Source organism: Solenopsis invicta, unplaced genomic scaffold, assembly GCF_016802725.1.
Source record: "Solenopsis invicta isolate M01_SB unplaced genomic scaffold, UNIL_Sinv_3.0 scaffold_38, whole genome shotgun sequence".
NCBI classification, from domain to species: domain Eukaryota; kingdom Metazoa; phylum Arthropoda; class Insecta; order Hymenoptera; family Formicidae; genus Solenopsis; species Solenopsis invicta.
Window position 1 is genome coordinate 36039 of NW_024105284.1, and position 12799 is coordinate 48837.

At 31.3% G+C, this 12799-nt stretch overlaps 1 protein-coding gene across 3 annotated transcripts in view; it reads right to left on the reverse strand.

Moving 5' to 3' along the window:
• Window positions 1-12799, reverse strand: part of LOC105197967 (WD repeat-containing protein 81) — a 190097-nt gene that overhangs the window by 22492 nt on the left and 154806 nt on the right. For 2 of the 3 annotated variants that reach the window (XM_039459434.1, XM_039459433.1), the window contains one exon: window positions 3936-4093. The exons of the other annotated variant lie outside the window; for it this stretch is intronic. In XM_039459434.1, the coding sequence (XP_039315368.1) occupies window positions 3936-4093 (158 nt within the window). The remainder of the gene's footprint in view (window positions 1-3935; window positions 4094-12799) is intronic. 3 annotated transcript variants of the gene reach the window in all.

A 12799-nucleotide genomic window follows, 5' to 3' on the forward strand; every position in this document is an offset into this window, starting at 1 on the left:
AAATATCTTTTTATGGGTACATATTAAAAATTTACTTTAAACACTGTAAACACGTCCTAATGTAACGATGTTGCTAACAAAGATTTGTTACGGCGTCATATTCAAGTCGTAGTAGTGAAAAATGTATTTTGCAACAGTCAAGATAATTTCTGATAGTCGGCATTTCTTCGAAATTTAAATAAGATAATAAGGTTTTTTTGAAAACTTTGAATGTATCGTGTCCAGTTGAACGTATTTGAAACATTTCGTGTTTACTTTTTGCTGTGTGATGTCTATTTTTGTCGATCATAAGCAATAATGCGGACAGTTGATGTTGGGGCTATTCGTAATACCGAGCACCGGGGCGATTCGTTAATACTGATTACAGCGCCTAACCTAAGTTGGGTAACCGTAACCCTTCGGCTATGTTACGAACGTCTGCGCTACGCAGAGTTAAACATTGAAGTAAAGTTCTTCATTGATTTAGTTCAAACTTGATAATATTGTGTCTTTTAGTACATAGAACATGAATATGAATATAAAATCGTCGCTCTTAAGCAGGTAAAAAGTTATAAAACGTTAAAGATTGACACTTGTGAGGTTAGGAAATCTGTCACACCGATGGCATAAAAGAACATGCGAACGTGTATGTTTGCATTTGTTTTTTGTATACCTACATCCTTTTTTAAATAAAAGAAAGTCTTAACAACAGCTTTTTTACAGACTTTCAACTTAAAATACAAATTTCGGAATATTCCCGGACTAGTTACGAATTACCCCGGGCTTGGGGCTATTCTTAATTCTTGACATTGGTCGACATTTTTATATGTACTTTAAAGCAAGTACGTTTGCATGTTCTATTTATATCGACATTGTGAAGGGGAAGGTTCAACTTTTCAAACCGGCTCATGTTTTTTTTTTTTTTTAATTAATATAGGACTCAGAAGACACAAAAGAAAAAAAGGTCTAACGATTTGCCCCGGTCTCCCCTATATATATGTATATGTATATATACACTAAAACGTTTCAAGAATTCAAATTTCAAGTCCTCATATTGGAGACAGACATATTAACGATCCTACAAACAAGTTCATACGTGCGCGTCCAATAGATAGTAACGCGCGGTTCAAACTTTAAACGCGTTTGTCTCAAAACTACGTCTTTCCAAACGGCGTGCAATATAACTCAAAAAATATTCGATCAATATAGCTAAGACTGTGCATATTTATTTTTCACTAAATTCTCCACCGGAAGTACCTGTAAACCTTACAAAAATAACTATCCTATTTTTTTCACATAATAAAAATAAAAATTTTATGCGAAAATTCGATCTTTTCTTCAAAACTGCGTAGAATTTTTATTTTAGTACTTTTTACTATCGGATTTAAATTCTTTCAATGTGCAATTTTATCAAAAAAAGAGATTCGTTTGATTTTTTATTTCAGGATGAGATAAAAAAATACTATATTGCACGCCATTTGACCCCGTCGAAAAGCAGGACTTAGAGAGTGAACGCCATTACGCCGCCATGTTTGAACTAATTTAATTAAAATTTTTACATCTACAAATTATAAGAAATATGTGAGAAAAGTTATGGATAGTTCATTAAAAGTCTTGTGCCGCAAAAAAATTTATGAAGCTTTTTTCGGCTGATTACATGACTTTCCCCCTTAAAAGAGGGCGTTAAATATAGTAACGTAATCATTAAATCCAGGCATCGATAAAAATCGATATTTTTTGCAACTAAAAATGTTATCTCCTAATGTATGTTTTGTTTTCTTGTTTCGTAGCTTTCCTTTTCTGCTCCTCTCTAATTCAGATATTTATAAAAGTTAGTAAAAACTAATTTTGTATTTAGCGATAAGTTGTAATAAACTTTATTGTTATCAAAGTAAAGTGTGAGTGTTATTTCTTGATAGATCTCAACAAATACTTTCTAAAATCTAATAGAAAATTCGTAAATGAATTTGAAATAAAAAAATCACAACAATTTCCATAGAATAATTGTTCCAGTATTTGTGTTTTTATATTATATCCGCTATTTTTTGTAAAATCAAGATTTTTTAAATCTGACATTAGATTCGTAATCAATAACTAAAAGAAAACCTATGGGTATCGACTTTCGAAAAAATTCAATAAAAATTTATGTTATAAAGCGTTGTTAGTGTCATACGTTTTTAGTAGGTGGATGGCCATTTTGGTTTTCTGTATCTCTGAAACCAATCGTATACTCAACATAAAATTTCTCTATGATTAATGTCATCATAAGCTATCATTTAGCGTAAAATTCAATTAAAAAATCAAGAACTAAAAAACGGACATATTTTGTGGACGTTCTTTCCTTACTTGTTAATTAAATGGTATTAATAACTTTTCGTTGAAATTTTATTACATTTTCATAGAATTTTCATCAAAATAACATTTATTTTTCATTAAGAAAATAACCTATTCAATAAAATAAAAAATTTGTCAATAATAAATAACATCGGACTCACGAAATTAAACATAAGGTTAGCAGATGTTACAACGCTACTTACAAGAGGTACTTATTTTTAATAAATGTATTTATTTATCTTGATGATATTGATATAGTATGCAAATTTCTAAAATAGAAAATTTAATTTAATATCACTTTCTAAACATTAATTTAAATTTAATTTGAAGGGAATTTGAATTCAAGTAATGATATTTGAAATAATAAATAGGTAGTAATAATAATAACATATAAGTTATTTGAAATGGATAACATATAAAGGCAACGTACCTAAATTTTCAAATTGTTTAAATTTAACACTGGTTCTTCTACAATTAATTATTTTAAAAACTAGAATTTTAAAATACTGTTAATATTATTTCCAATTAAATTTTAAAGTAAACAATTTAAAAATTTAGATACGTTGCTTTTATATGTTATCCATTTCAAATAACTTATATATTATTATTATTAATATTATTATTATTATTATTATTACCTATTTATCATTTCAAATATTATTACTTGAATTCAAATTAAATTTAAATTAATGTTTAAAAAGTAATATTAAATTAAATTTTCTATTTTAGAAATTTGCATACTATATCAATATCATCAAGATAAATACACTTATTAAAAAATACACTTATTAAATAAATACACTTATTAAAAAAAATATATATTGCACACATCCGGGAGCAAACTCGGATCTTGTGAAGCAAGCACCTAACGCACGGAGCCGACTCCACTAGTTGGGAAAACAGTTACCGGGAAGGCTCATATGGCGCGCCGTGGCATGGCCAATTTTCACAAATTTATTATTTCAAAACTAAGGCCTATTCGATCAAACGCCAGGAGACGTAAACTTTTTTCTCGTCTCCAGAGTAACTAAAAAAATTGAAATCAAAATCCCAGGGTGACTCACCTGATCCTCCCCTTGTTAGTGTTAATAATAATTTTTCATTTTTACAATCTCCAATATATTTAACGCAGTATATTCATCGGACTTAGAACACAGTCATCAATAAGCTGGAATACGTAATATTAATATTGTAGAGGCATCTATAAGATTCACCCCCTTTCTGAAAAAGCTGTAAAAAATTTTATTGTAAAAAAATGGCACCTTAGCCAAGGTTCGAATCTGATCTGGATCTTCCGGCATTCCGTGCGGGCGTCCTGGAGAGGAGAAATCTTATAGATGCTCCTAAAGCATTAATATTCCGGCTTCATGACTGTGTTTCAATTTTGACGAATACGCGGCGCATAGTTTATAATAAATAAATATATTGAAGATTGTAAAAATTACAAATTATAATTTAACACCAAGAATTGCTATGACTAACATAAACCTGCTAACCTAATGTAAAATTCTGTTGTTCATTCATTGAAATATATCATCAAAATTTCATCAAACCTTTTCTAGTAAAATATCACATCATTGATGATTTATTCGACTATTAAATGATGAAAACTGTTCGATTACCTTCGACATCGTTATCTGTCGTTACATTAAATATATAATCGTTGATGGTTGGTATAGAAGATGTAGAGACATTATGTTCAGTGTCTGCAAATGAATCTTCATCTAATGGAGATAAAATACCTTCTCCCTCGCTGCAAGGTCCACTCAAGTCACAGCTCCTTCATAAAAATTTATAAGCAATACAATAAACAATATTATTAAAATACGGTATTAAAATATCCATATGACATAGAACATTTCAGTAGTATTGTAACATTTCTACAATATTGCTATAATATTGCAGTGTTGCTGAAATATTCCATGTTTATACAGTATAGAACATTCTAACAATGTAGCTGCAATATTGCTAAAATGTTATATTGTATTGCAGTGTGAAATGCAGATTGGTATCTATACGACACAGAATCCTGTAACTACATTGCAATCTTATATATTGTAATGCAATGTTTTAGAAGCATTGTTAAAATATAAATGTTAAATATGATTTTAATTTTAATTTGCCATACCAGAATAAGACGTATCCAGTACAAATTTTTCACATTGCTTTAACTTTTTTTTTATTATAATATAACTTAAAAAATTTTAAAAAGAGAAAGTTTAATTAAATAATTAAATTAATGCTTTAAATAATTAAATTAATCCATACGGTCAAAGCTTCTAGTAACATTTCAGCAAATGTATTTTGCAAACATTTTGCAACATTTTGCAAATGTAATATTGCAGAAACGTTTCAGAGACATTCAATAATAAACAATAATATTTCGTCAAAATGTTCTGGAAATGTTTCAGAAATATTATAAAATTTTCAGAACGTATATGTATTTAATATACATATACGTACTTCGTGTCAGAAAGCATTTGTGTACCTATTGTGTTAATAAAAGTGTATTGCCTTTGCGCGTACAGATCCGGGTAATTTTAATGGCTACATAACGACGAGATATTCCTTAATTCGATTGACGGTTTTTCTAGAGAATAGGTATAATAAATATAAAGCATCGACTACTTCTTTGTGAAAACCTTGTAAATTTATTGATCTGATCGAGTGTATTTCTAAGCCCAAGGTGAGCAGTGTCTAATTTTTGCTAATGTATTCGAGACGAAGGCTTAAAAAGAAATGTTCACGCTCCGTGAATCAATGAGATTCTTTGCTTCTTAGATCGGAGAAAGGAGAGGAAACGCTGAGATGTCCAAAATTCGCGGAAGTCACCGATCGATTCGTACTTAAGATGATGCTTCAAACATCGTAATTCGAACAGTAATTCAACAACATTAAAAAGGTTAGCAGCCATTGTCTTTTCTAAATAAAAAGTTCAGCAGTGCTCAAATAAAGGATAGTAGAAGGACTACCTTATAATCAAGATTTGCTTGCAATCTGTATAGCCATTAAGTATTATTGACACCTTTTGGAAGAACAATTCACAGAACATATAGACCATAAATCTTTGACGTGTGTTTTCAAATCCACTTCGGAGTTTTCCAGACGCAATATTTCGAGTACATTTGATTGTTACGATTGTTACATTGATATGTTACGTTTCTGCCAAAAATAATGTCGTGGCTGATATCTTATTTCGAGTTGAAACTATTCAGGGGTCAATCAATCTTGATGAATTGGTACAATCCCAAGAGAAGAATCGAGAACTTCGGAAATAATTGAAAACAGAGGATTAAAGATCAATAACTGCAAATACCAAGATCATCAAAAAAGCTATACTGAGATACTACAACACCGATAGCCAACACTTTTTGTGACAAAGTCATTTAGATTTTCCATTCTCTGCATGACCTATCACACCCAGAGGCTAGGCAATAGCCAAGTTAATTGCGCAACACTTCATTTGGCCACAAATTAAACAAAATTGCAAAACTTGACAAGAGCATGTATTCCATGTAAAAAATCAACAGTTACGAGGTACAATGCTACTCAAGTCAAAAGTTCAAATTTCTTATAAGGTGTTTTAAGCACGTTCGTATGAATATTGTCGGACCATTACCAATGTTCAATGGTTATCAGTATTGTCTTATAATTGTAGATTGTTTCACAAGATGGTTATTTCTATTTGAGATTATTCCTATCAAAAACATAAACAATAGAAATGTTTGCCAATTCTTTGTCAACTAGATAACTTGCTACGATATATCAACCAGAATTACAGCTGATCAGAGATGTCAGATTAAAACTGATCTTTTTCTTAGATTGTCGATGTTAACAGGTTCAATTCATATCCATTGTTGTACCGGCGAGTGCAACAAGATAAAATATTCGGGATTCGGTCCGTCTAAATCAGTGCTAGGAATGGCACATTTCGAGCCGATTTCCGAGGTGACGCCTACTGTCTCCCCTCGAGCCCCTCACTCCGCTTGCAGGCCTACAGCCGGCCGCGCATTAAATGTTGTGGCTTAGGAGCGTAGAGCGTCACTTGTAAAAGAAATAACCTAGGGCCTAGACTATTTCTTTTACAAGTGACGCTCTACGCTCCTAAGCCACAACATTTAATGCGCGGCCGGCTGTAGGCCTGCAAGCGGAGTGAGGGGCTCGAGGGGAGACAGTAGGCGTCATCTCGGAAATCGGCTCGAAATGTGCCATTCCTAGCACTGCAGGCCCGCGAACGGAGTGAGAGGCTCGAGGGGAGACAGTAGGCGTCGCCTCGGAAATCGGCCCAAAATGTGCCACTAATTCCAAGCACTGGTCTAAATGGTTGAAACCAACGTGGAAAACACTTGAAGGAAAACGCGCGGAGTGGCAAATAACACTTTCACTTTCTTATTAACACTTTTATTCCCCAAACTTTGTTATTGGGTCACCGTGCCACGACACGCTTTGACGCCCTTCCAAGAGTCGTGCAATCGGTCATTTGAGTCAGATAATCGAATCTCTTTAACTCGAGATCGGACCTCGCGTGATCTTTTACTAAGAGGAGGCGTTCAACGAGACGGGTTAATTTGAGGAGAAAATGTAATAAATTTTAACAATTAAATTTCTTTATAAATAGTTCTTTATAAATAATTTAGAGATTATTAAACAATTGTTACAAAATATATATAAGTAAGTGCATGTATAATTATGACACATTTTCGAGGGCAATTTGGCTAGATTATTATTAATTTCATATATCGGAAAGAAACGGGATATTAACTTCTATATTATTCTTTAGTAATCGATTTTTAGTTAATAGAAAAAGGGGGGGGGAGAGAAAGGAAAAAAGAAAGAATGATGAATGAATGGTGAATTACTATCTTTCGTGTAGCGGGAAAACTTTGTCCACTAAATAAATATTAGCAATAAGGAACCGTTGCTCTCTGGTTGTTTATATGAAACAGTATAATTAAAATTTTAAAGTTTACCCAAGAAAGGAAAGGAGTGGGAAAAATTCGTTTGAATCGGATCAAAATAATTCAATCTAATCCAAAAAAGAGAAGAAGTAAAAAAAAAGAAACTCTTTAGAATCGAATTGAATAAATTCAGTTCAATCCGGATAAAAAGAAAAATAGAAACAAAAACTCTTAAGAATCGAATTGAAATAAATTCAATTCAATCCGGATAAGAGGAGAAATAAAACTAGAAACTCTTAAAAATCGAATTGAAATATCATAAATTCAATTCAATCCGGATAAGAGGAGAAATAAAAGTAGAAACTCTTAAGAATCGAATTGAAATAAATTCAATTCAATCCGGATAAGAGAAAGAATAAAGAAAGAAAATAGTAAAGGAAGTGGGCTAAGGGGAGAAAGTACTAATTCTTAATACTTACAAATGTACTAATATATGGAAGAAAAACCTTCTCGAGAAAGAAAAAGTAGGTGCTTATATAAGAGGGTAAATGAAGGGAAGAAGCGGAGTGTAGACTTACTGTTTGATGGTAGTGATCAACGAGTTGCTGGTTGCCCATCGTGTGGAGGATGTCTAGTCCCATGATACTTGCGAGAAGAGGTTACTTGTAAAAATTTCTACTAAATGTCTTGGCACTTAGCACTGACAGAACTTGTTGCCAATCAAATAACTGACAATGAGTGTTAACAAAGATCCGATCGCACAGATTCGAGGATGTAAGATCCCACGGACTGTGCGACGGACTAGAGTTGATGAGATGGAAGGAAAGAATGAATCCAAGCATCACAGACTTGAGCATACAAGATGCCACGGACTGTGCAACGGATGAAATGGAAAGAAAGAATGCCCCTTCTGTTTAGGAAGGCTGCTTATTTATACTAGGTTTGGCCAATAATTCTTGGGGTCATGCGCACCGATTTTATTTATTGTAACACCTACGCGCTCTTCCACGAGTTTTGGTTTAATAACCCTCTTTGTTTCTAACGCTTTGCCGACCAGATACGTGTCAGGCATCAAAGAGCGCCGTCTACTTAAGTAGGCTTCTCGGTAAAAAGCGCGGGTGACTCATTAGCAAACTGCGAAGAATGTCAGTTTTATAAGTGATTTATTGTGGTGTGGGCGCTGAGGTTCTAGAAGCCGAAAGAGCTGCGTACTCGTGTTTATCGACTTCCTGGCTTTAGCATTTGGTGGGGGAGCTTGTGCGTATCTTTCTGTCGAACAACGGTGTACCCGCTCAAAAAAAAAAAAAAAATTGTTACTACGTAGGACGTAACAATAGTCTTTATGAAATATTTAATAAATGCCTCGAAACAGGTTTAAAATCAATCAAAGCAACAAATATTTTATTTAACAAACTTAAACCAGCGTACACCTTGGAAAGTGTTAAAAATTACAGCTAGAAAAATTCAACAGAAATTAGAAACAAAACCGAAGCTGGACAAACATTTTGACAAGTAAAATTCAAATTCGATTGAAAAAACTTTTCTACAGATTATATAGAGATCTGCAAGATCGCACAAAAATAAAATTTATTCAATTCAGTAAAAAATAAAACATACAATGGAGAAAAAATTATTTTCCGAGTAGCGGCGGCAACTTCTTGGCGAAACAAATTTAACCATATTAATTTCCGAGATTTAACAACAAGTAAATGTTTTTACAATTATGAAGCAATAAAAAAATAACAAATTTCTCCATAAAAAATTGCAATAATTTCAAATATATAAAGGATCAAACGACCTTTCGGCATTTCAAAATCTATAGCCAATAGAACCATCTCGGCAACTTATCCCAATAGATTTATCGCTTGAGCAAGGAGAATCACTTTCCCAAGAATCATTTTTGATCAACTGGATACATGGAGATCCAAGAGTTAGAAGAATTCTTGCTCGACTCCTGATTCTAAGATTCCTGAATCCTCTCTCTTCAATTGAAACCTTCGCGAAAAAACTATCAAAGTTAATCCTGATTGAGTAACAAGAAGAATTAAACCGAGTTCTGCAAAAGTTGAAACTAACACACGAGACAAGAAGAAATTATTAACAGCTATACTCTACCAGGATTTCCGATCCTCGAACTTAGCAGATACGTCAAAACGCAACCAATTACCTCCTAGTAAGAAAAGAAATAAAAGAGTCTAAAACGGCTCTTTTCAGAGCCATTTTTAAACCAACATCAATTAAATAGATAATTGTAAATTTTTATAAATGTAAATGTTAATTTTTTAAATGTTTTTTTCTTTTAAATGCGCATAGCGAGTCTTTAACATTGCTACACGTATTATAATAATACGTTACAAATTTATTTAGATAATTTTTGGTATTGATTAATAACACTAATCGACGTAATTTTTCATTGTTTGAATAAAAGTTTGAATAAAACCATTTCTTATGTATTTTTACATGTTGAACACGAATCCAGTCAGTAAATTGCTGTATCACGTCAGATTTTTTAGAAAAGTGAAGTTAAATGTATCAAAATTAACGTTTTTGACATATTTACGATTCTTTTTACTAGTAAAGTAAATATTTTTTTACTTTTGTTTATACGTCATAAAGTGCCAATTTTTACCTCTAAAATAGACTTTTCTTAACGCTGTATATTTTTTTCGTTGAGTTAATTCCTGCGTAGTCACGCCAAGATTTCAAGTAGAATACAAGATTCCCAAATCCTCTCTTTTCGACTGACCTTTACGTAAAAGCTGTCCAAGTTAATCCTGATTGAGTAACAAAGTCACAAGAACGTCATAATAGCGTCGTAATGACTTTATCACTTCTAACAAGAGAACTTCTCAAAGTATAATATCCCGATTTTAATAAAACTTTACTCACATTTAGGTAACATAATTAAATGATTTTAGAAAATATCAGTTGCGGTAAATATACGGTTTCAAGGGGTGAAATCATCCCTTATGTGCAGGGTTAGCATGTTTTGAACAAAATGTTTAAAACATTGTTGCATGTTTAAAACTTGTTTAAAACAGTAAGCTTTGTTTTAAACACTTTTCTTTTAAACAGTTTTAAACAATAGATTTAAAACTGTTTAAAGCATCGCAAATAAATTATTTGGGAAAAAAATTGTAAAAAGAAAACAAATATTAATAGATAAGTCGCAAAAAATACTTTTTAGTGTTTTATTTATATTTATAAATATTTATATTATACAAACTCACAATCAGTCTCATGTTCAATTTTATCAACCTTAATTTCTTTGTTTAGTGCCTTCACAACTGTTACTTTTGCAGTTTTTTCTGTACCTAATCTGTTTCTTAATTTTGTATGCACTAAACCAAAAGCTGAAAAGAGCCTTTCTATGCTAGCAGAAGAAACAGTATAAAGTTGTGTTATCAAGTCAAATGTTACGGTATTAATATTATTTTCTTAAACGCAGTGCACCATGTTATCGGCTTAATGTTGGCTTAATAAATATAAATTTTTAATGGTTTCCTCGGAAAAAAGATAATTTTTGAACGGAGAAGTATTTGCTCTATAAGACATAACATCAGGAATGGCTGCAGGGTGCTACCAATTGACATATTCTTTATCTAATTGTTCCTGACTTAACTGAAGTCCTCTAAATTGAGGATCGAGCAAATTTGCTAAATAATGTGCAGGCGTCATTGCCATTTTCGCAGAACACAATTAAGACCAGACTCTAAATAATTGTTTTGTTTAAAAAGTTTTATTATTTTGATCAAAGCGGTGAGCAGTAATATAGCGTTACCAACATTATCATTGGAAAAAACCTATTTAATGCTGGCAGAAGATTCAAATATTCGCATAACTCAAAACTATTATATGCTTTTTGGTTATTTAAAAAACAGAAACAAATATCACTGTGCCCCAGTGGTCGAGGTGGTAAGACACCGAGACCGGAGATTCCGGAGGTGCCAGGTTCGAACCCTGGGTGGGGAGTTATTTTTCGCAATAAATTTCTTACAGTTTTTTCGGGGGGGAATGGGTATATAGATGCAAATCAGCATCAAGTATTATATTAAATTAATTAATTTAATATAAATAGTGATATTCCTAATTCTTATTCGACATGCTGTGTTATGACCGAAAATTAATTCGGCGCACATTCTGGTTGAATTCGGAGAAGTATATAAAATCACATAAATAAAAATAAATCAAATAAATAAAAATAAAAGCACTAAGACCTAGCTATGACCGATGAAGGCTTTCTTACTATCATTGTGTTGTTACACTATCGGTCCAATAACATATTTGTAATTAGAAACAAATTGTTTTAAATAAAAAAACAATGTTTTTGTTTAAAATAAAAAAAAGAAACAAGTTTTTTTGCCAACTCTGCTTATGTGTATAGCGGTTTTCAGCTTTTTCCGTTATATCTCGAAAATTATTCGAGATATCAAAAAATGTTTTATACAAAAGATTTACAATAAAATTATCCATATTCATTCACGTTAATAACATTTTTTTTATTAATTATTTTTTAATTAAAAAAAATAATTAATTTAAAAAAATGTTATTAATGCAAATGAATAAATTTTAGTGTAAATCTGTTGTATAAAACATTTCTTAATATCTCGAATAGTTTTCAAGATATAACGGAAAAAATTGAAACTGCTATACTAAAAAAGGATGATTTTACCCCTTAAAACCGTATATTCGCCGGAACTAATATTTTTTTAAATCATTTAATTATGTTATCTAAATGTAGGTAAAGTTTTATTAAAATCGGGGTGCGACACTTCGAGAGGTTTTCTTGTAAGTCAATAAATGTTACCTTTGTGACATCATTATGTCATTGAATAACAAATAAGTGACTTTTGTTATTATGATTTCTGTGTTCTAGCTGAGAAACATTTTGTGCCAAAAATGCAAAAATATTCTGGAATAAAAATTTTAAGAACTGCGTGATGGTTTTAATACCAAAATTTTAAGGTCACAAAATCCAAATCTGAAGTTAGATTTTCGAAATTCAAAACGGTATATTCAATATGGCAGACTAAAAATTTCGATAAACAAATTAACTCGGCGAAAGAAATGTACAGCGTTAAGAAAGACCTATTTTAAAAATAAAAGTTGGCACTTTTAGATAAAAGTAACGAAATAAATGAAAGTAAAAGATATTACTTTGTTAGCAAAAAATCAAAAACATGTCAAAGAAACATCCTTTTTGACACATTTAATTTCACTTTTCTCGTAAACCTAACGTGATAGAATAAAATTTACTTGCTGGATTCGTGTTTAGCGCACAAAAATACATAGAAAATGATATCTTTTATTCAAACGACAAAAAAAATCTTGTCAGTGTAATTGATTTTCAGTTTCCATATACATATTTCAACAATTGTTCATTTAATTTAAAAACATTTTAATTATCATGACAAAATATTAAATATATACTTTCTAATATTACTGCAGTATTGTATTGCAATATTTTTAAAAGATATTTTATATAGCAATGCCACAATATTTTGCAGCATTTTTGTAACATTTCAATATTACAAAGGTGAGTCAAAAATTATCCGAATTTTTACTAGAACACGTCTTTAAGTTAGTCA